The sequence below is a fragment of the Mustela putorius genome, unplaced genomic scaffold (assembly GCF_011764305.1).
Source record: "Mustela putorius furo isolate JIRA1106 unplaced genomic scaffold, ASM1176430v1.1 tig00000487_pilon_pilon_pilon, whole genome shotgun sequence".
Lineage (NCBI taxonomy): Eukaryota > Metazoa > Chordata > Mammalia > Carnivora > Mustelidae > Mustela > Mustela putorius.
In genome coordinates, this window is record NW_025421399.1 from 808053 (window position 1) to 832257 (window position 24205).

At 44.9% G+C, this 24205-nt stretch overlaps 3 protein-coding genes across 5 annotated transcripts in view; 1 reads left to right on the forward strand and 2 right to left on the reverse strand.

Annotated features, from left to right (window-relative positions):
- Positions 1-511: 511 nt before the first annotated feature.
- On the forward strand, positions 512-6618 carry KLHL10 (kelch like family member 10). The gene is made up of 5 exons (XM_004772730.3): positions 512-852; positions 3674-4163; positions 4882-5499; positions 5807-5956; positions 6186-6618. Exons 1-5 carry the CDS (start codon positions 659-661, stop codon positions 6558-6560), a joined length of 1827 nt encoding a protein of 608 aa, XP_004772787.1. The 5' UTR covers positions 512-658; the 3' UTR covers positions 6561-6618.
- Positions 6619-6770: 152 nt separating this feature from the next.
- KLHL11 (kelch like family member 11) lies at positions 6771-17333 on the reverse strand. Of its 2 annotated transcripts, XR_006606974.1 has the most exons (3): positions 16714-17333; positions 10542-12200; positions 6771-8660 (listed from the first exon to the last, which is right to left on the reverse strand). XR_006606974.1 is itself a non-coding variant. In XM_004772729.3 (2 exons), the coding sequence occupies exons 1-2, from the start codon at positions 17256-17258 to the stop codon at positions 10619-10621; spliced, it is 2127 nt and encodes a 708-aa protein (XP_004772786.1). In that variant the 5' UTR covers positions 17259-17333; the 3' UTR covers positions 6771-10618. The 2 variants fall into 2 exon arrangements, 1 of the variants encoding a protein (XP_004772786.1); XM_004772729.3 differs by having other exon boundaries at positions 6771-12200.
- A 1417-nt stretch (positions 17334-18750) lies between these two features.
- Positions 18751-24205, reverse strand: part of ACLY (ATP citrate lyase) — a 43135-nt gene continuing 37680 nt past the window's right edge. For both annotated transcript variants that reach the window (XM_045080694.1, XM_045080693.1), the window contains 6 exons: positions 23313-23463; positions 22969-23112; positions 21711-21824; positions 21264-21346; positions 20663-20739; positions 18751-19722 (listed from right to left, as the gene is read on the reverse strand). In XM_045080694.1, coding sequence (XP_044936629.1) covers positions 19628-19722; positions 20663-20739; positions 21264-21346; positions 21711-21824; positions 22969-23112; positions 23313-23463 — 664 coding nt within the window. In that variant the 3' untranslated portion in view covers positions 18751-19627. The remainder of the gene's footprint in view (positions 19723-20662; positions 20740-21263; positions 21347-21710; positions 21825-22968; positions 23113-23312; positions 23464-24205) is intronic.

Consider the following 24205-nt stretch of genomic DNA (forward strand, 5'->3'; position numbering starts at 1 on the left):
AGTACTGGCCAGAGGGGTCATTTCCAGACGCAAATTTTGCAAAACACAAAAGCCGCAGGAAGGGAGGGGGTATGGAAAACATTCAGAAGGGGCTTAACTGGGCCCACTTCTCATCATAGAAGACAATGAGCGACTAACACAAGACCGCAGGGCAGGAAGGCCCTGGACAGCTCGGCCAGCGTGAGCTCTAATCAGCTTCCCTTCCTTCTGCCTCCTCTGACTTGGTTTCGTTGAATTCAGTGTCTGGGGAGCCAAGTGCCCAGCAGTGGAAGAAGGTCTAGATGATGCTACACAGATACAGAACTGGGCATCTGAAGTGGGCAACAGGAGCTAGAATGGATAAAAACTCTTATATGGCGTTGGTGGTCACAGTCCTACTCCAGATTCAAGGGCTTGGAAGGTGTGGGTGATCTTCAGCCTGAATGGTGGGGGAGGGGGGAAGGAAGGAGGACAGAGACAGGAGAGAGTTCCAGAACCTGAGGCCACAATCCTGAGAGTGATCTCACTGCGGGCCCAGGATTCTGGAACTTGGGCTGCCTGATGGGCCCTATATGAAAGATGTAGTAGGGAAAAGGAGCGACAGCAGGCTAAAGGGGCCCCCCACAACCCTCCCCAACACCCTAGGAGAGCAGCCTCTCTCCGCTGGTCCCAGGGTGCCATGGAGATGGAGAGCGCGGCGGCCTCCACACGTTTCCACCAGCCTCACATGGAGAGGAAGATGAGTGCGATGACCTGTGAGATCTTCAACGAGCTTAGGCTAGAGGGCAAGCTCTGCGACGTGGTCATCAAGGTCAATGGCTTTGAGTTCAATGCCCACAAGAACATCCTCTGTAGCTGCAGTTCCTACTTTAGGTATAACAGGGTTGCCAAACTAAGCCAAAGGGGGACTTGGGCTCATTCTGAGACATTTTGGTTCATTTCATGTATCCCACCCCATCATCTTAAGTTAGGGACACTCTCAAAATTCTGAGCTCCCCTAGCCTGGCTCCTTTGTCTTCTGAAGAGGCACGCCTATGGCCGGAGCCTCCTCTCTGCTTTCCAACTGGATTTCAGCCAACTCTTAGTGGGCCAGGTGCTTTTTTCCTTTGATTCTCACCCAAACTAATCTTTAGGAAGGTTAAGGCACATCTCTACTGGGATGTGCCTTAATCTTTAGGAAGGTTAAGGCACATCTCTACTGGGATGTGCCCCCATCCCAGTAGAGACTCTCTCAAACAGGGTGATGAGTTGACAAGGACTGAGCAGATGGGAAGGAGGATGCGGGAAGGCCCAAGGAAGTGTTTGTCAGAAGATAAAGGGAGTTTGGGCCACAAGCACTGGGACCCAGGAAGCAGCAGAGCTATTTTATTCATGAGCTGAAAATGTTTGAGTTCTTAGTTCCAATGAACTAAGAACACATGATACATGTGTTCCATCTGTTGCTAAAAACTCTCATTTCCTCTAGACCTACAACAGGGTCTACAAAAGACCAGATAGTGAATATTTTAAGGCTTACTGGCCATACAAGCCTCTGTCACAATGACTGCCCTCTGCCTTTATAATGGGAAAGCAGTCATAGACAATACTAAATGAGAGGGCATGGCTGTGTTCCAATACAAATGATTTATGGGTGCTGAAATTTGAATTTATTATAATCTCCAGGTGTTGCAAAACCTCCCTACTTAAAAATGTAAAAAACGGGTGTCTGGGTGGCTCAGTCAGTTAAGTGGTTAAACTCTTGATTTCAGCTCAGGTCATGATCTCAGGGTCCTGAGATCAAGTCCCGTGTTGGGCTCCAAGTTAGGCATGGAGCCTGCTTAAGATTATCTATCTCCCTTTCCCTCTGTTCCTGCCCCCCAACCCCACCCCTCCCCAACTCTCTCTCTCTAAAAAAAAAAAAGTCGGGGGGGGCTCCTGGTTTGCTCAGTGGATTAAAGCCTCTGTCTTCGGCTCAGGTTATGAACCCAGGATCCTGGGATCAAGCCCCTGAGTCAAGTCGAGTCCAGTGGAGCTCTCTGCTCAGCGGGGAGCCTGCTTCCCTTCCTCTCTCTCTGTCTGCCTCTCTGCCTACTTGTGATCTCTGTCTGTCAAATAAATAAATAAAATATTTAAAAATAAATAATTCAAAAAAATTAAAAAAATATTTTTTAAAAAAGTAGAAAACATTCTTAGCTTGTAGGTGGTACAAAAATAAGAGGTGGACCAAATCTGGCCCAGAGGCTGTAGGTTTGCAGACCCCTGCTCTAGGGAAGAATCTCATTTCCAAGCCCATATTCTCGTAAACCACCTGGAAAAAAGAGGAAAAACTTGTCAGGGCAGTTTCTTCTGTCCTGTTCAACACCTAAAAAAGTACGTAGCTATACAGTAGAAGCCCAATAAATAGTTCTGGAATAGTACACTGTCAATAATTATTTATTGAGTGCCTATTTTATGACAGGCACTATTGGGGTACTAGAAATAAAACACTGAGTAAAGAGACAAACGTTTGTTTTCTCATGAAGTTTACCTCCTAGTAGGAGGAGTAGGCATTCAACAAATAAAAAAATAGCAGATCACAAGTGCTAGGTGGAAAAAAGGAAGGTAGGGAGATTTTATTTATTTTTAAAGATTTTATTTATGAGAGAGAGCGCGCACACCCAAGCGTGGTTGGGGGCAGGCGAAGGGAGAAGCAGACTCCCCTCTGAGCAGAGAGCCCAATCCAGGACTCGCTCCCAGGACTCTGGGATCATGACCTGAGCAGAAGGCAGATGCTTAACCAACTTAGCCACCCAGGCACTCCAGGTAGGGAGATTTTAAATAGAAAGGTGGTAATTTTATATAGGATGGTTTGCTGACAAAGTGACATTTGAACAAAGACTTTAAGGGGGATGTGGGAGTGAGAAATACGGAGATCCACATCAGGGAGCCGTCCAGGCAGAGACAACTGCAGGTACAAGAGGACCAAAAATGAAACACCTCTGGTGTATTCAAGGAAAGCAAGGCTGGTGGGACTGGCATGGAATGAGGGGGACAGTGGGAGGAAATGACCAGAGAGGTATTACTGGTCTAGATCTCAGAGGACTTTTGTACTCCCTGGCAAGCACTTTGTATTCTACTCTGAGCAAGAAAGGTTTTGGGTGGAAGGGTACATAAACTCATAAGGTGGTTGGGGTATGACTGTAAGTCCTGGCAGCATCAAGGGCAGAAGCAGGGGTATCCATTAGAGGGTTACTCCCAATCATCTAGGCTGGAGATGGTGGGGGCTTGGACCAAGGAGGTAGCAGTCAGAGGTGAGGAGTGATCAGATTCTGGGTGCGTGCTGGTTGAACAGTACTTATTAAAAAACCATCTTGCTCAAGTTTAATTTTCTTAAGCAAGATCAAGATAGAAGACATCTAGGTCTTATTCCTGGCTCTAGGTCTTATTCCCGGCTTTAGATCCCAATTTTTCCACCCACAAAATAGGGAAAAGTTCTACTTTTCATGAGGATAAGGAGAGTGACCAAAGTGAAAGTTCTTGGCAAGGTTCTCTTGCCCACTGTATAAGATGCAGAGTCTGCCTGCCCCCTCCCCTTCCTCACGCCAATTTATTTCTAACATACTCACTGTGCACTGTTTGGGCAATGTCCAAACTCTCCTCGATGAAAGACGGTGGGAGAACCTGTTAAACTGGAGAGAAATATTTCAGTGGCTGCTAGTTTTTTTCTTTTTTCCAGAGCTTTGTTTACAAGTGGCTGGAACAACACTGAAAAGAAGGTATACAACATTCCTGGCATTTCCCCTGACATGATGAAGCTAATTATTGAATATGCATACACCCGGACCGTCCCTATCACACCGGACAATGTGGAGAAGCTGCTGGCTGCTGCAGACCAATTTAACATCATGGGTATTGTCAGGGGTTGCTGTGAGTTCCTCAAGTCGGAGCTGTGTTTGGATAACTGTATCGGCATCTGCAAGTTCACGGACTACTACTACTGTCCCGAGCTGAGGCAGAAGGCCTACATGTTTATACTGCACAACTTTGAGGAGATGGTGAAAGTCTCGGCCGAGTTTTTAGAGCTCTCAGTCACTGAACTGAAGGATATCATTGAGAAAGATGAGCTCAACGTCAAACAAGAAGACGCTGTATTTGAGGCCATTTTAAAATGGATTTCTCATGACCCCCAAAATAGGAAGCAGCATATTTCAGTTTTGCTTCCCAAGGTCAAGTTTAGTTATTTTTTGTGGGATGCTTAATTGCTCATGTTTGGTTCATTTATCCCGGAGGGACTGTGCGAAGAGCCAGATTCAGCTGTTTGGCAGATTCTGGGGCTGTATTCACATACACTTATATAGAAGGCTACTATTCTGTGGAATTTTGCAGGGTTTTTTTCTTTCTCGACATTGCTAGCTTCTTCTACCTCATTTATATTCTTTGACCAAAATTCTCCCTGGCAGTGGGGGAAGGAGATGGCAAGGCCTTCAAAAGAATTCTAAAGGGTCTTCCTTTCACCCATTTTTATTCTGTGAGTTTCCCCAAACCCCAGGTAGAAGTGGGATAGACACCAAACTGTATTATGTATAATTATAGCCATTTGGTGCTAATCTGTGTTATTTTATACAGAGAAACATAGATGTTCAATGACTGAACAATCACCACAGCTTTCTCTGGTCTGATAGTACTGCCCAGGGGCCCAGGAAGGGGCTAGCTCTGTGAACACTTGAGGTCCCTTCTATCTAGCTCATTCTCAGCATCCAAATGTATACCCCCTCCGCAAAACTGTGAGCTGTAAATTTCAAACTGTATTTAACTGTGAGCTGTAAGTTTCAAACACAAAATATGACCTTGCTGCCATGCAAAGGCAGACTGTAAGCAGGGAGATACGGAGATGGGTTTTCCAGGTACCCTCACCTCATCTCACTTTCTGTATTTCTTTCTTAGGTTCGCCTGGCCCTAATGCATGCTGAGTACTTCATGAACAATGTGAAGATGAACGACTATGTCAAAGACAGTGAGGAATGCAAGCCAGTCATCATCAATGCCCTAAAGGCCATGTATGACCTCAACATGAATGGACCCTCTAATTCTGACTTCACCAACCCACTCACCAGGCCCCGCCTGCCCTATGCCATCCTATTTGCAATTGGTGGCTGGAGTGGTGGGAGCCCCACCAATGCCATTGAGGCATACGATGCTCGGGCAGACAGATGGGTGAATGTCACTTGTGAGGAAGAGAGTCCCCGTGCCTACCACGGGGCAGCCTATTTGAAAGGCTACGTTTATATCATTGGGGGGTTCGATAGTGTAGACTATTTCAATAGCGTTAAGCGTTTTGACCCGGTCAAGAAAACGTGGCATCAGGTGGCCCCGATGCACTCCCGACGTTGCTACGTCAGTGTGACAGTCCTCAGCAATTTTATTTACGCCATGGGAGGATTTGACGGCTATGTGCGTCTGAACACTGCTGAACGTTACGAGCCCGAGACCAACCAGTGGACGCTCATCGCCCCGATGCATGAGCAGAGGAGTGACGCGAGTGCCACGACACTCTACGGGAAGGTAGGACTGGAGGGGGGAAAGAACATGTCCAGAAGAATGTTCTTCTTTGTTTTGGGGGGGCAGGTGCAAAATAGAAGGGGCAGCACTCACTCTGCAGGACTAACTCCGTCCTCAAAAGACGAAGTGGCCCTTTGTAACTGTTCTTTAACGTTTTACTACTTAAAAAATGATGTATGCACACATAGGAGAAAGAATGATCGTACAGGCTGGCATCAGAAGGGTTCCCTCATCACTGTCACATACACACCCTTTCTTTCTACTCCCCGGTGGTGACGATTTCAGTTACCTTGCGCCTCTCTCCACACAGGTCTACATATGTGGCGGTTTTAACGGAAACGAGTGTCTGTTCACAGCCGAAGTGTACAACACTGAGAGTAATCAGTGGACAGTCATAGCACCCATGAGAAGCAGGAGGAGTGGAATAGGCGTAATTGCTTATGGAGAGCATGTATATGCGGTGAGTTTATCTTGTATCACACCAAAACGATAACCCTAGCTTTTTGGTTCGCAAATAGGTTTACACTGCTGGTAAGCATTTGAAAAGCATTTTTTTTCCCTGTGGAAAATAGTGGAAAGAGGGAGGTATGAAATCACCGGTTCCCCACCCCCACCCCCAATGGTGGGCTCTTCCTTGGTGCACAGAAGCCATGGCTAACAGTCAACCGTGTTTCCCTTGCTGTCTATAGGTAGGTGGCTTTGATGGAGCAAATCGACTTAGGAGTGCAGAAGCGTACAGCCCAGTGGCTAATACTTGGCGCACAATCCCCACTATGTTTAATCCTCGTAGCAATTTTGGCATCGAGGTGGTAGACGACCTCTTGTTTGTGGTGGGCGGCTTTAATGGCTTCACTACCACCTTTAATGTGGAGTGCTATGACGAAAAGACGGACGAGTGGTATGACGCCCATGACATGAGCATCTACCGCAGCGCTCTGAGCTGCTGTGTGGTGCCGGGGCTGGCCAACGTCGGGGAATATGCGGCTAGACGGGACAACTTCACAGGATTAGCACTGCGAGATGAAGTCAAGTACTCCGCTTCGACAAGTACCCTACCTGTATGAGCTGCTTCATTTAGCTAATAAAAAGTCTAAGCAATAAGAATTACTTCTTTTTTTAAATAAATGCAGTGTTTAAACTTGTAAGAGTACTTGAAAATGTTCAACTTAAGGGAGCCAAGGGTTGGATGAACGAGGGAGTAAGAGGGAAGGAAGAAAGCATTTACAACCAACGGTGCAGCATTAAAAAAGAAAAATCACACAGTGCAAACCAGCTTTAAAGAAATATGTTTATTTAAAACTTACATTGAGACAATTAATAGCTTCAACACAGAACAAGATAGCTTTAGGAACATAAAACAAGCTATTTTACAATGTAATGTCTCAAAGCATCCTAAATTCTACATCTCCTCTGACTTAAAGGGAGAGAGCCAAGATTATATTTTCAGTAGAGAAGGGGCTTGGATACTGATAGCCCAAAAAACTCACGGTGTACCAACTTGAACTAAGTATGTATTTTACAAATAACTCAATGAGCCCTAGCACATGGATGGTAATCTTCAAACATCAAGCAAGCGTAATTTTTCACAAGTGCATTATTATGCAGGAGGATTAAGTTCACAACAAGTGCTCTACTGTATGTGCTTCAATGTCAGACATTCGTAGTGATGCTTAGAGAGTAAGACAAAAGCCCTACCAAGGTAATCAACAAAGCCGTTATTTGGCTATCTAATTAAATTCCTTGAAGCAAGATGACTACTACATTATGTTACTGTTATTGTATTACTCACTCAACTATGAGCTGTTTTGTTTCCAATGACCAGAACACGTTATAATATAGGCATTATAACAGCAACAAAAATGGACTATTCTCAAGAAAGCGACAAACCGGAGTGGACTGTGCCAAAATGTTTGAAAATTAAAAGAGAGACTGAACTGCTTCTCAAATATTCTACAGTTAAATGGAAACCTATAAATACCCTATTTTTCTAGTGAAGGCAGAGGACTTGCTTCACAATTCTGTGGACTTTCAAAAGACAGGAAGTGTGGCCAACATGCCCTTTTTATTTAAGCTTAATTAGATGAAAGTACAAAAAAAAGTCCCTTTAGTTATGCTTGTTAGGCCAAGTAACTAAAATAATACAATTTAGCTTGTCTACCTACAAGAATAGTGTCTTATTAGAACAATATGAAGCAGAGAATGAAGTATTTAAAACATCGCACATGCTACACTAGTCAAGAAACAAAGAGGAAAAGAGTGTGCCCTCGAAACTGCCTTACCAGCAGCCTGAAGAGTTTAAAAAACAAAAGCACACAAATCTTTGATAAACACTATCTTTCCAGCTTCAAACCTCTGTTTTCTCTCTCTATATATATAAAAGTCAATATTTTAAAAGTTTTTGGTCCCAACAATACTATATAAAACTGAGTGACCAAAACAAAACTTCATCATGAAGTCAATGAACTGAGATTTGTTAGCAAAATATTTTTGAATTGGCACAGCAAAAGCAAAGTTGGATATCAAGATATACAAGACTAATCATGCAAACTGCAAGTGAGAGGTATTACTTAAACACTAAGCTCACGACTGACATTCTCAATAGATACCACGGATTTGTTTTCTTAAAACCATGGTGGGGTAGGTATAGTTAAGGAATATCCATTCTAAGACAGAAGTAGCACTCAAAATTATATATAAATATTACTTTTTGGTATAATCAATTCCTCTTTTTTCCTTCCACAAAACAAAAACAAAAGCAACAACGAGCACACAAGGTCTGCTGAATATGTGTTAAGCTGTCCTTTTTAAAGCTATATTTTTAACTGCTTAAAATACCAAACGCATTCTTTTAAGTTTTCATCAAAAAGGAAACTTCTTTCCCCAAGAGCCATTTTAGGCTTGTGATCATAGTCAGAACCTTTCTAAATACTCTGGAAGTTATTTCCAGTTTAGATTTCAGAATGTCAGCCTTGAACAGATTTAAGCAAATCTGGTTTCCTTCCTTATTAACAAGTTAGTTAGGATATTTCAGAAACACAAGTTATTGATGTGAAGTCACACATGTGAATTCAAATATGAAAATTAGAAATCCAGTCAGGAAAACCTGCACACATCATGCAAGGAAGGACTTACCCCTTCTTTTCAGCCATGGCCTAGGCAGCCTGCTGAGTTAAAAAAACAACAGTTTCAATCAAGTGTTCAAAACCAGATTATACCTAAATCTTAGAGGAGTTAAAACTTGTCACATCCCCTGAAGAAAGACCACCCCCCAAATAACTTGGTAACAATGTCTCAGAAGACAACTCTAAGATCCAAAAACCTTAAATCACACCTTTTAGAGAGAAACTGCCACTGTAGTGAGCTACTAAATTATTTCACCACCACCAAGAAAAGGAAGCACTAGCTACCACAGTCTATCAGAGAGGAGAACATCACTCAGTGAGCTTCTCTGTCTCATTTGCACAGACCTCTCTCAACTCAGAATTAGCACTTCTCAGAAATGGCTTTTTTCAAAATAACTACAAATGGAAATTGGTAAGATGGTAGATGTGGCATAGGATAATATATCTTCATACAGAAATAGGACTTGAAGTTACTACCCCACCCCAATGGAAATGAAATGGTTTTAAAGCGGATTTCCAATATATTTATTGACAAACTGTCCTAGGCAGGAATACTAATTCAAGGGCTAAATATTAAAAGTCTTGCAGCAAACTGAGAGCCAAAATTTCTGGTTGTGCTTTTTTTGATATTTGATACAATAAGGAGGTTAATTATAACGGACTAGGGGAATCACTTCATTTGGAATTCAATACTTCTAGAACAGCATTCTGGAATGTCTAAGGAGAGAGACATTCTGAAAGAAACAAGAAACATAAAATGGACCCCTTTTGCAACACATTAGGGCAAGAGTCCTCTAAGCTAACTGAGTGCTAATTTGTATAAAGCTTTGGAGTGCATTCGAGAATCAAAAAATGCATAAAATAAATAAAAGGTAACTAAAGCAATACATTTTTAAGAGCCATAGTTGTGTACCTAAATTTGGTATTTCAGGGTCAAAGTTCCCATAAAAGTCTAGGGCAACTGGATAAAATAGAACAACCAGGGCTGAGAAACAATAAGGCTTCTCTTTAACCAATTTCTCGAAATTGTCACTTCCTTCCCATTTTAGAAAACATTTCTTTTAGAAAGGAATGAGGATTCTATACAATATACATTAGAGCAAAATTTAAAATTGAAGGCATTAAGTGTCGATTGTCATAGGCATTATTTACACTCAGTAATTTATCCTCAAATAAGCCTGCAACTCCTGAAGAAAGTGTTTAAATGTTTTAATGCCTTTCATTGCTCAGTCTATACGAATACTACTACAAATTTCACATATATAACTTCCTCTGTATTAAACCAATCAGCTAAAGATCAATACTCTTGTCAACTACCATCATCTCAGAGCAATGGCTCCAAGTCTGTAACAGTTGCTGAAGAAAAATATTCAAAAAGTAATGAGCCAATCACAAATTTTTCATCAGTCATCTCTTCTAGAAAGAAACAACAGAATTTCTAGATAAACACATACAATGAAATACCAATGCAAATATTCTGCAATCATCTTGCTCAAATATTGTGCTTTTCCCTTCAAATCTCAGTCTCACTATTGCACACACCTCCTGCAGATGAGGGCTCAATGCATAAAATCTGCCCTTTTCAAAACCAGCCATTCAGGAAAAAAATCAAAAGGAATATCAAAGTAAATGTGCAAATAAACTGTTGCTTAAAGCATGTTCAAAACAGTAAGTCCCTAAGACAAAGGAGTTTTAACTTGTTGGCAAAAAAACAGCCAAGTGACTATCCCTGGTTTTTCCACTTGTCATTAGTAAGATCTCATTTAGCTAGCACATCCCACACAAACCAAAGACAGAAAAAGACTACAAACCAACAAAAGTTACCATATACTAAATCGGGTTTCCCATTCTTCAGTTTTTTAACTATATTTCCTTTATATGGGGCAATAATCAGTTTAGGTAGAAAATAAGTTATCGACATACTTTTTCAAGTAACAGTCTGGGTCTCCTCAGCCTCACGAAACAGGTACAACTGTTTCAAGCTGCACCTTTTAGAGAATCTAGCATTCGATCTGAGAGCTCGGCACTCGTCGCATGTTTAGGGCATGCCGATGTATTTCTTGCATCTGTCTGATCCGGTCCTTCTGCCACATTAAGTTTTGAGGCATAGGATATCTCTGTGTTCCATGCAAGTACCGGTATGGGATTCTTATGTGGCAAGCCGTGGCTCTACAACGTGGCTGTGGCATGGGAGGAAGAAGCATCCACCGCTTTCTTTCCGCACAGTATCGATAGGCTTCCTTCCGATACTGTTTGTCAATATCATCACTGTTTTTCCAGCCTCCGATAATGAAAACGTCATCTTTGTAGTAGCAGATGGCTGCTCCTTCGATGCTTAGGACTTCTGGAGGTAAGCTTTCAAGGATCTCATCGGAAACTTGACTGGCAATTTTTCTTACTGCCTCTTCATTTTCTAAAGAATAACTCTTAGGACAGCATGATGCTGTCTGATAAAAGTTTGAATTGACCACAGACATTTGGAAAAAACAGTAATTGTCAATAAGTGGCAAAGATTCCACATCTTGCCACTGTCGAGTCTCTGTATCATAGCATGTAATTACAGCTTTTAGTCCATCTTCCGTGTCCCGGTCCACAGGAGTGCGGGCAGCGATGTATACAAACCGGTCTTCAATGGCTAGCGCTTTGACATCTCGAAGAATCTTTGGTGCGGACTCCAAGTTGTGCCATTTATCTAGCTCGGGATTATAAACAGTCACATCTTTAAAGCCAGGGCTAAAGTTGCCATGTCCTCCAATGCTGTAGAGCTTCCCTTTGACTTCTGTTAACCCAAAAGAATGCTTCCTTGTCATCAGACTACAAACATGTTCCCATGTATTCAAATTTGGGTTGTATCTTTCCACAGTTTTAGCAAACCCTGGCTCCATTGATCCAGCAACATACACATAGGACTCTGTTACTGCAACAGCATGTCCATCAAGGTGATTATGAATATGGGGCAGGTTTACCCATCTGTCCTCATCGACAAAATATCCCACACATTCACTTAAATAATCCCCTCCTTCTGACACGCCTCCAATAACCATGATCACGTCCATATTTTGCCCATAGCGAGGTAATAATGAGACATGAGAGGCGGGGTGCTGGAAGGTGCCAGATTGTATGTTTTCAGCCCTCAGAGCATGCCTCTCTACTGCATCGGCCACTAACTTGACGCAAACTTCATTATTGGCCACCAGCCTCTCTGGTTTGACATGCCGAGTAAGGTAAGTAGGTTTCATCTGGGACAATCTCAGCAACTTAAAAAGTTCTTCAAAGTATCTTTCTCTCTCTTCTGCATTTCTCTGAACCCACTTCAGAACTGTTTCAAAGAGAACCTCCTCGGAATCCACCGTAATTTCCAAGTCTGACAGCCAGTCTCGGATGAGATGGAAAGGTAAAGTATAAAACTCTTCATCCTGAATTACTTTGTGGAAATTTCTCCGTATCATATCGGCAGCTTTCAGAGCAAGTTGGCTCAAGGTATACATGTGAGCTAAGCTATGAATGGCCACACAATTGGAGAGATGAAGTTTTTTCTTGAGAAATTCTCCACAAAATTCTTTTAAACGAATTAAAAGGAACCTAAAAATCAAGAAAAAGAAATTTTCAAATGTGCATGTTTTTTGTGGTTGCATTTTAAGAACATCTGAATTATACAAATTAAAATGGTAAGCTTTATCTCACTTTATGCCCAACATCTGAAAAAAAGGCAAAGCTCCCCAAATTAAAAAAGGATTATGCTAAAAAGTATATTTAAAAGCATAAAGTCATCTCTATGTAGGATATACTTTAAATTATTTGTATTATATAGTTTATATATAATTATACATGATACATACAACACACACACAGTGGAGATTTCTTCATAATGTAAGGTTTCCCGGAACATATCCTTCGATAAAGTACAACAGAAAAAAAATATATATATATACAATTTCACTCATATGTGGGACTTGAGAAACAAAACAAACGTGCAGAGAGAGAGAAACCAAGAAACAGACTCCTTAACTATAGAGAACTGATGGTGGGGCACAGAGTGGCTCGGTCATTAAGCATCTGCCTTCAGCTCAGGTCATGATCCCAGGATCCTGGGATGGAACTCCGCATGGGGCTCCCTGCTCAGCAAGAAGCCTGCTTTCCCCCCCACTCCCCCTGCTTGTGTTCCCTCCCACTGTGTCTCCCTCTGTCAAATAAATAAATAAAATCTTAAAAAAAAACCAAACAGATGGTTACCAAAGGGAAGGAGGAGGTTGAAATGGATGATGGGGGATTGGGGAGTGCAGTTATCATGGTGAGCCCTGGATAATGTATAGAATTGTTGAATTACTGCTGTACACTTGAAACTAATAAAACACTGTATTTAACTACACTGGAATTAAAATAAAAAAATTTTTATTTTATAAAGATTTTATTTATTTATTTGACAGAGAGAGACAGTGAGGGAGGGAACACAAGAAGGGGGAAAGCAGACTTCCCAATGAGCTGGGAGCCTGATGTGGGGCTCAATCCCTGACCCCCCGACCTGAGTTGAAGGCAGACACTTAATGACTGAGCCACCCAGGCACCCCTAAAATAAAAAACTTAATAAAAAATAAAATGCAATAGTCCCACGCTTTATTTTTATTGGCAAAAGTACAAATCCCAATCCCAATTTGTCTATGCCATTCCTGTCCTAATCCCTGGTCAATCACTTGCCTTTTCTAAATGAGGCAGGGTCTCAGGGAAGATACTTTATTAGGCCTTGACTAAGTGGTACAGGAGCTGTGGCTTCTGGGGGACTATGTCTGCTCAAATATCAGAAGGAACAGCAGTGGAAGCCTCCTGTCAGAGATTTTAATTTTTCTCTTACTCAGTTTTCTTCCTGGGCAGCTGCCAATGGGGGTTGGGGGTGGTGCTGGGAGGGTGTGGCCTGAGCGGGGTTCTAAAGCGGGGGTGGGGGGTGGAGGGGTGGCAAGGCAAACTCAAACAACAGTAACAAAGGTATGAAAGGGTTTGGCATGCAGCTGAGGAGGAGCTGTCTGCTCACCTAAATTCACTGACACATACTCCCTTGCACAGGGTGTTTGGAAACACCGCTCTATGAAAACAACAGGTAGCATATACTAGGCATGTGCCATGTTCTGGGCAGTGTGGCTGGATACTTCCTGTCATTTCCTTGAAAGAACCCTTGAAGGAAGGTATGATCAACAGTATATGGGTGGTAGGGACAGGAATGTTGCCTCAGAGATGATGGGTAAGATTAGATGTGATGGTTGCAAGATACTTAGAACACTGTCTAACACCAGGCAGCTGCTAAAGCAGATGGAGAGAAATTAAGAGTTTTAGGTAAACTGCCTGGGGCGTTCTCTCCTCACCTCCAATTCCCCTCTAAAGCAGGGGCAAATTTGAAAAATAAGCCCACACAACAGACACAAACATAGCTTGAGTGATTCCAATGACCCTTATCTACCCATTTCATTCAACAAACCTCCCTCTCTCATATCTATACCTGCCCCCATCCTTCCTCACCCTCTAATGAATGACCCAACCCTGGGCTTTGAGAAAACAGAAGCAATCAGGCAGAAACTCCATCTCCCCACCACCCAATCTGCCTGCAGGTCTATCCTATAACTCTGCATTCCCAGTCCAACTTTTCCATTTTATTTATTTTTTTTAAAGATTTTATTATTCACGTGACAGACAGATCACAAGTAGGCAGAGAGGCAGGCAGAGAGAGAGGTGGACGCAGACTCCCTGCTGAGCAGAGAGCCTGATGCGGGGCTTGATCCCAGGACCCTGGGATCATGACCTGAGCCAAAGGCAGAGGCTTAACCCACTGAGGCACCCAGGCGGCTGCCAGGACTCAGTCTTGCCCCTTCTCTGTCTACACTCTCTTCCTAAGTAATTTCATCCAGTTCCATGGCTTTAATCGCCATCTATATGCCATACTCCTCCCAATCCCTAGCTCCCAATGTTCTTATATCCATCCACCTGCCTCCTCATACATTGCCTGGGCCAAAACCAAACTCCTCATCTTCCTCCCAAACCTGCTTTCCAACACTCTTCCACGTTTAAATAAATAAATAAATAAATAACCCTATCTTACCAATTGCTTGGATCAAAAAAACCAGCAGTCTTTTCCCTTATACTCTACATCAAACACATCAGCAAATGGTCCCTTCTACCTTCAAAACGTATCTGGAATTGAAGCGCTAATCACCTTTACTTCTCTTTGACCCAAGCCTCTACCACCATCCCAACCTCCTAATCTCTCTGCTTCTGCCCCAGGAACCCCATCCTTTTTTCAACACGGCAGATTCTTCAAATCAGACTGCATTGTTCCGCTGTCCCCAAAGCAAAATTCTTCAAATCAGACTGCATCATTCCTTTGCCCCCAAACCTTCCCATCTCCTACTCATTCAGAGTAAGAACTCCTTTCACAAGCTGCAAGCCCTCTGGAACCCAAGCTCCATGGAAACTACTAGATCCATCCCCACGCTGAGGGGCCTCTCCCATGCCTCTGCACCTGCATCCACTTGATGGAGTCACACTGGCCTGCTATTCTCTAACATCCAGATAAGCTCCACCTCATGGCCTTTCCAACCTGTGTTCCCTACCTAAAACACTCTTCACCTCATCCCCTTCGGTTCTTTGCAAAATGCCTTCCTCATTAGGCATTCTCTATGTATTAAAAAACACAGCTCCTCTCCACCAGCACTTTCTTTCTTTCTTTTTTTTAAAGATTTTATTTATTTATTTGACAGAGATCACAAGTAGGCAGAGAGGCAGGCAGAGAGAGGGGGGAAGCCGCCCCCCCCCCCCCAGCAAAGGCCCGATGCGGGGCTCGATCCCAGGACCCGGAGACCATGACCTGAGCCGAAGGCAGAGGCTTAACCCACTGAGCCACCCAGGTGCCCCTAAACCAGCACTTTCTATATGCCCTTACCATGCTGTACTTTTTCATCAAAGCTGTAACAATCATCTGACATGCTATCTACTTTATTATTTTTTTTTAAGATTTTATTTATTTATTTGACAGACAGAAATCACAAGTAGGCAGACAGGCAAGCAGAGAGAGAGAGAGAGAGAGAGAGGAGGAAGCAGGTTCCCTGCTGAGCAGAGAGCCTGATGGGGCTCAATCCCAGGACTCTGGGATCATGACCTGAGCGGTAGGCAGAGGCTCAACCCACTGAACCACCCAGGTGTCCCCTGCTATCTACTTTACTTACTTGTTGTCCATCTAGTAAGGTAAGTGCAGCGAGGAAAGGGGCTTTTGTCTGTTTTGTTCACCACTGCATTTCCAGCACAGGAGAACCCAGTGTCTGATCTGATGCATAACAGGCACTCACTAGGTACTTGTTAAAATAATGTACCTGTAACACAATACTGCCAAAACAGACTCCTCCACAACTCTAAAAATGGCATTCACCTGCCTCCTAACCATTCTCTGAAACATCCATTCCTACCCCTCACAATCTATTTCTCACAGTAGCAAAATCGGCCTTTATAATAATTAAATCAGGAGATTTCTTCACCCAGCTTCCCATCGCCCAGTAAAAAAAAATCAAGCTTCTTATTTCAATGGGTTTCACACAACCTTCACAGACTAGATCCAGCTCCGCTGGATATTTCCTTTAGTTCTTTAAGCCAAACCGGGTCCTACCAGAAGGCCTTTGCGCTATCTGCCTGGAATGTCCATTTCCCATCTTTGCACGGTGGGGCTTTCTTGCCATTTGGAGGTCGGTTTTAATGTCACCTCCTCAGAAAGGTCTTTCCTCAACCCAAGCACTTATCCTTTCATCCTTTTAAAATGTCAACACAGCACTGATCACACGCAGACTTTCTTTTTCATTGCCTTTGTCCGTCCACCTGGAATCTGAGCTCCCTAAGAGCAGGGCGCCCTCGTCAGACCGGCCGCTGCATCCTCAGGACCCAGGGCAGCGGCTATCCAACAGTACACAGCTGGCGCTCAATAAGTACCAAACAAATGCATTTCCTCGGGGCTCCCTCCGGTCGAAACCCGTAGGCACTGCCTCCCCCGTCCCCTCCCTGGATGCGACCCTGAGGTGGAGGACACCTCCACCTCCCCGCGCGAGGCCCTCCGCATCCCGCCTACCTGTCGGCCAACTCCAGCACCTCGTGCACACTGCCCGTGCTGACGCGGATGCGCCCGGTGTACATGTATTCGATAACGGCTTCCACCGTGTCGGGCTCGGGCCCGGGCTCGGAGCTCCACTTGCGCATCTCCACCCGGCCCGAGCGGGACTCCGAGAACTGGCCCGAGAGGAGGGGCGTGAAGTACTCAGTGGCAGCGGCCAGCACCGAGCGGTGAGCCCGGAACTCGCGGCCTCCCGCGCCGCCGAAGCACAAGGTAATGTCGCAGAAGAGGCCCTGGCGCCTCTGCTCGTTCTGCCTCCAAGATAGCTCCGAGCAGTGAGAGCTGCACTCGAAATCCTCGGCCTCCGGGCCCGGATCGCCCCCGCTCGCCTCCATTGCAGATATGCCAGGCCCAGACCCGAAGTCCACCGTGCCGCTGCCTCGGACTTCGGCGGCCAGCCCTGCCGAACCGGCGGCGGCCGTCTCCATGCTCTCCATCTCCAGCACCTGAAGAGATGCGGCTGCTGCGGCCGCCGCGGCCGCAGCCACCGCCGCCGCCGCCATCTTGACGCCGCCGCGCCCGACCTCCGCAGTCTCGGAACGATCCAGCCGTTCTGGTGCGACACAGAGGGATTCTGGGAATAAATAGTGGGCGCGGGGCGGAGCCGGGCGCCCCTGGTGTGCGCACGCGCGGCCGCGCCCGCCGGGAGCCGTCCCACCTTGGAGAGGGCTCAACGGTGCTGCTCCCCCGACATGCTACACGCGAGTCTCAGTGGGAGGGTGGCTCGTCTCCTGCCCCTTAGAGTGGCATGCTCTTCCTGGTCATTATGTACCAAAAGCCACCCTCGATCATCAACCCGTGGTTAGTGTCTCGGGTGGCGACAGTGGACTTCTACTTTAAAATTTAAAATGAATTTGGAGTAAACGTTACCGAGCTAAGCAGATGAGGGTGAGCAAGTTACTTAGTATCTCTGAACCAATTTATCTTCTATAAAAATGGGATAGTATCTGTGTTGGGAGATGGCTGTGCGGATTAAATGAAATGATTGTGTTTTACGTAAGTAATCCATCGTTACTCTTGCATACATCTTGTTAAAAAGATGAATAGAAGCCACTTCAGGCGTTAAGCAAGGGAGTGGCTCAATAAGATGAGTGTTTTAAGATATCACGAAATAATGAAAAGGTGGCACTACGGGCCCTAGTTAGACCAGATATGGATGGATCAGAGTGATAATGAAAGGATAAACCCATGGGAGGTGGCAACCAGAGAAGTGGAGGAAAGGATGACTCCCTTTGCCTTGAGTATCTGGGAAGAGCTTTGGTTACTCTTCACTGAGAAAGGGAGAGGTACAGATTTAGGGGAGAAGATAGGGTTTTTGTTTTGTTTTTAAATTTCATATTCTTTTTTTTTTTTTTTAGATTTTATTTATTTATTTGACAGAGAGAGTAGTTGGAGAGGCAGGCAGAGAGAGAGAGAGAGAGGAGGAAGCAGGCTCCCTGCTGAGCAGAGAGCCCCATGCGGGACTCTGAGATCATGACCTGAGCCGAAGGCAGCGGCTTAACCCACTGAGCCACCCAGGCGCCCTAAATTTCATATTCTTTTTTATTATTATTATTTTTTAGTAATTTCTACACCTGGGTTTGAACTCACAACCCTGAGATTAAGTCCCATGCTCCACTGAGTCAGCCAGGAACCCCCTTAAGGGGTTTTCTTTGAAGCTAATGTTTTGATTAGTTCGTTCTTTCTGTCTGTATGAAGAGGTGGATGAACATTTTTATTTTATTTATTTATTTGACAGAGAGAGAGAGAGATCACAAGTAGGCAGAGGCCGGCAGAGAGAGAGGTGGAAGCAGGCTCCCTGCCGAGCAGAGAGTCTGATGCTGGGCTCAATCCCAGGACTCTGGGATCATGACCTGAGCCGAAGGCAGAGGCTTTAACCCACTGAGCCACCCAGGCGCCCCTGGATGAACATTTTTTAAAATGACATGTAGAAAACTGTATAGTTCAAAGGAATACAGAAGAAAGGATATGGAGGACACAAGACAGTAGTGTGTCTTCATTGTTACTGATAGTTTATTGAAACCAAACTGATAATACAGATAAGAGACAGAGGTGGCAGCTGCCAGAATCTTGGTGGATTACAGATGCCAACGGGCTGGAGATGAGTCCTTGAACCCACACTTCAGTAACAGACCCATAAAACAACTGCATAAATAGAACGAAAGACACAAGACATTTCACAGCTTTTCGCTTTGCATTTGTTTTAAACATACGTATGTTACAACTTTACATTTTAAATTACGACTCCATGTATTTTTTTGACAATGGCTAAGGATGCAATGGTCCCATCCCGGCTGACATAAGCAGAGTTTGGTTTGCTTATGTACATTTCAGTGAGATACCAAACAAACCCTTAACACGTAACACATAAAAAGATCTTTAAAAATCAGATTAACACAATGCTCTTCGGGTTATATGAGGAAGAAAGGGAAGTGAAAAAATAAGACATTAGGGATGCTTTCAACTGACAGTGTCACGGTGTCTTGATGTCTTAAAAGTTTCATTCCCTTCCTCCAAGGGGGGTAAATTTTTTTTTTTTAGCTAATGGAAAAAAGAAAGCAACATCATAACACCTTACACGATCCTTACACAGTGCTTAGATGCTTCCATGTAATAAATACAGCATGTAGCAGAGCAAAAGTCACAATTTATTGGCTTGGTTTTTATTTCTATGCTTATAAAAAAAATACTAAGCTTCTTTGTGTGGACTGAACAGTGTTAGCCTGTGGCTGTCTTCGGTGCCTGTACACCGTGGCTGTTTACATTCCAGGCCCATCCTAGAGCAAGCTCCGGTGCCAGCTGTCTGCACACTGTTTGTTTCCCAGGGGAGGAGTTCTTGTCTTCACTTTACTGCAACAGGGGTCCTGGTTCATTACATGCTCATGTGTTCCGGAAGAACATATGAAATATCATCCCACGGGTGACGATAGAGCCCCTGCTTCAGCCTCTTCTGATCGAGATAGTGTCCTGAAATATGGAACAAAGGCATCTTTTTTTTTTTTTCTTTGAAGATTTATTTATTTATTTATTCAACAGAGAGAGAGAGAGAGAGAGAGAGAGAGAGAGGGAACACAAACAGAGGGAGTGGTAGTGGGAGAGGGAGAAGCAGGCTTCCCAACGAGCAGAGAACCCGATTCTGGGCTGGATCCCAGGACCCTGGGATCAGGATCTGGGACTAAGGCAGACGTTCTACGACTGAGCCACCCAGGTGCCCCAGGCATCTTTTGATTAAGAGTTGCTGAGTCTGTTAAAAGTTTGGCAATGGGGAGAGGATCAGGACAAGAAATCTTCCTAATACCAAAAAAAAAAAAAAAAAAAAAAAGAGGAAGTAAATCCAGATCCACTGCATAAGTGGATGGCAGCCTGAGTAAAAGGCAGCGGTTAGATTTCATTCTGTTTTCCTGGACTAGCAGTCAGTCTCATTCTGTTTTCCTGGGCTAGCAGTCAGTCGTGTCCGAGAACAAAGGAACAAAGAATAAGGGGAAGTTAAAGTAAGAAAGGAAGGATTAGGAACAATGATGGTGATAATATGATTCACAGAAACTTGCCACATAGGTAAGTGTTATAGCTGAACCATGGGGGGAACCAAACCAAACTGAATTCCCCCCCCCCCGTATTTTATTTATTTGAGAGTGAGCGAGAGCAAGAGCGAGAGCGAGCGAGAGAGAGAGAGAGAGAGAGAGGGCGAGCATGGCACAAGAGCACGGGCGGGGCAGAGGGAGAGGGAGAAACAGACTGTTGTGTTGAGCAGGAAGTCCACGAAGGCTTGGATTCCAAGGACCCTGGGATCATGACCTGAGCTGAAGGCGGACACTTAACCCACTAAGCCACCCAGGTGCCCCCAAATTGAATTCTTTTTTTCCCCCCAAAATTGAATTCTCAAGAACAGCAACAACTACCAACTCACCAATGAAGCCCATACTCCTTCCCAGCACAAAGATGCCATTGAGGGCTCCAATGTCAATATATTCATCAGCTTCCTCCCTGTAACACACAATCAACCTGTGGTTTTAAAACGGCTCACATGACTGCCCTCCTCCCCACAGGCAGTACAACTTCTGCCCTAGAAGGAGACACTAGCTCTCTTTGGTTTCAAAGCAAAGAAAGGGTGCTCTGGGTGGTAGGAGTAGAGATGATTTTTGTTTTCTTTATGCCTCTCCATATTTTCTATTTCTTTTTCCCTTTTTTTTTTTTTTAAAGATTTTATTTATTTGACAGACAGAGATCACAAGTAGGCAGAGAGGAAGGCAGAGAAAGAGAGAGGGAAGCAGGCTCCCTGCTGAGCAGAGAGCCCGATCTGGGGTTTGATCCCAGGACCCTGGGATCATGACCTGAGCCGAAGGCAGAGGCCTTAACCTACTGAACCACCCAGGCGCCCGGCATATTTTCTAATGTATTCTCTGTAATGAGCATTCACTGCTTTTAGAACTGGAAGGAAAAAAAAAAAAAAGAGCTGGTAGGAAACAAGCATCAGTAATTGTTAAGAAGAAAATGGCCGCAGAGCTCACCGGGTAAAGGACCCACAGTTTCTAAGCATGTCTACAAACGCAACGCCGATGAAACCGTCTACGTTCAGGATAAGATTTGGTTTCTGGGAAGACAAAAAAGTCAAAGCACTTATCATTATTTCTCATTTTCTCTTTGTAAAATTTCCACAATTACTACTACTAACCTAACTACAGATCCTGACCACAATTGACAAACCTCCCACCAAAACATCCCAGCTGGTTAGGAGAGGAAGTGTCAGTTTAACTCCCAATGTCTAGCAGAGAACCCAACACCTCACTGAAACAGGATACGTATCTGTTGAACTTAGCAGTGCAACAGAAATAGAATTTCCCAGAAAACCAGGTTTGTTTTTTGGCTGCACACAAAATGTAGGCTGGCTCTTATTTCCCACCAAGTAATGCACCGACAGTCTATGATTTGGGAATTAGGGACATTTTCTCTTTTACCTTTGAGGTGGTAATCTTCTCGACTTCCAGAGCATAGTCAAGCAGAGGGGTGGCAGGGAAGTGCTGTTTGACGTAATCCTTGAGGATCTGCACGCGCATGTCTGGGTTGTTTATCTAGAAAGTGACCCAAAGTTACAGAGGAACCTACCCTAATACCACTATTAAGAGACATGTCTCGGGGCACCTGGGTGGCTCAGTGGGTTAATGCTTCTGCCTTCAGGTCGTGATCCTGGGGTCCTGGGATCAAGCCCTGCGTCGGTTCTCTGCTCAGCGGGGAGCCTGCTTCCCTTCCTCTCTCTCTGCCTACTTGTGATCTCTGTCTGTTAGATGAGTAAATAAAATCTTTAAAAAAAATAAAAGAGAGAGAGACATGTCTGGGCTCCTGCCACAGACGAACACAAATGACTATTACAACTGGGAGGTGTGTTTCAGGGACCTGACCCGCATGTTGGATTCCATGTGGCACAGGTGATGACACTGTGCCACATGGTTTCTAAAGTCTATTATGTCACCAAGGAACTGAGACCTGGAGATGTTAACTGTATTCACCACAGGCCTTGGCCTCCATTTAAGCAGCAGGGGGCTAGGGCTCATCTACTCTCCCACTGAAAGTCTTTGGTTCTGGCCACTAACCATGCTGCCCACTGGTCGGCAGCCTCCTCAAGCTATGACAAAGTTCAGCAGAGTTCTTTTTTCAACTAGCAAGCACTTACTGGTGTGGGGCAGCAGAGCACCCCTGCAATTTTAAGGAAAGCCCTGGACCTCTCATGCTTGAGGCCACACCATCTACTAAGAGACCCAGGCTAAGCAATAACTGATCAGCGTTCAGGCATCAGCCGACTCCCGATACTAAGTGACCTCCGGCTCCCAAGTAGAAGGCGCTGCTACAGTCCACAGCGCAGGGCCTCTTTTGGAGACAATGTCGGAACCCTGCTGCCACATTCAAGCTTTTGGGTTGTTCCCTTTCTGGAGTCCATACTTAGCTAGCATGTCTCTTTGCTAAGGGAGGAGGTCACTGTGGCTGCAAAGCCTGGGTGGAATGTTCCTTAGAAAGGAACAGTGTCCCTGATCCTCATGCAAAGCTGTTTAAGGGCATTCTGTATTATAATGGAAAAATAGCTGCCTTATCATTGACATCTGTCAACACAGCCAAAGCTGTGCAGGTTATGAGTCAGGAGCCTGGGTGTTCCCAGCTAGAACAATGCTGTCCTGGCACCATCCACCTGCAGATTCGTCCTTAAGAAGAGTCACAACTTACTGATTTCACTCGGTGACCGATGCCCATGATCAGCTTTCCTTCCTTCTTCATCTTGTTCACAAACTCCATGGGAATAATACCACTGTCAAAGGCTTTACTGAACATCTTGGCAGCAGCATCCAGGGCACCTCCAAACCGGTCCCCCTGTAGGACAAGCAAGCCCACATTGCCCTGAGCTGGAAGAGCCTCCTTCAGCATTGCAGACCCATCTGGCATGCCCCAAACTGCCCTGCCATGTGGTTTGACACTTCGAGGCTCCTTCTGGGACCCCACGGCGGCCAAGTGCATGTTGCCAAAGGCACATGACCCCTGCAGTTCTCACCTCCCAGGATGCCAGTACTCACAATAGTGAGCAGCCCCGAGGTGAGGCTGGAAACCAGGTCCTTTCCAGCCCGAGCACAGATGATGGTGTTGTGAGCCCCAGACACGGCTGGCCCGTGATCCGCTGTCACCATCAGACACATCTCAATGAACTGGCAGGAATATTTGGGCAACCTAGAAGGGGAGGAAAGGGCCACTAAGAGGAGGGTCAGAACAGAGGCGAGTAGTTGAACAGGAGCTACACTGACCTGAAGAGCCAAGCTTCTACTTGCTCCTGTCCTTCCTCAGTAAGTTCGAGGAGGTTAGCAACTTCCCAACCCACATCTAATATAGTATCATGCAATCCCATGGCAAAACCTGCAGATTCTTGAGCATCTCCTAACTTGTTGATTAAAAAAAAAAAAAATCTTTAAAAGCAGTATTTGTTAATTCATTTGAGAGAGAGCGCCAAGCACAAGCATGGGGTCAGGGGAGGGACAGAGGGAGAGGAAGAAGCAGACTCCCTGCTAAACAGGGAGCCCAATGCCAGTCTTGATCCCAGAACCCCAGGGCCCCAGGATCATGATCTGAGCAGAAGGCAGAGCCTTTGAACCGACTGAGCCACCCAGGCACCCTGCAAATACTGCTTTTAAAACAGTAGTAGAGTTAGTCGCCATGGTTTGAAAATTCTTCTTTACGCAGTGGCTTTCAGTGTTGAGTTACTGTCAGAGAATGTAACCTGTATTTGTGGCATCCCTCTATGTGCCAGAGGGAGAAGTGAGACTACTGTGCCCTTCCCAGGGGAGGACGCCTCATCGGTCTGCAGGGTTCAACCCACCATCTGATTAAGAATGCAGTCTGGAGACAGGGGATGTGAAAGCAGACAGGGAAACCCGCTCAGGTGTTACTGAGGCCCTCCTCCCAGGAAGGGCCTAAA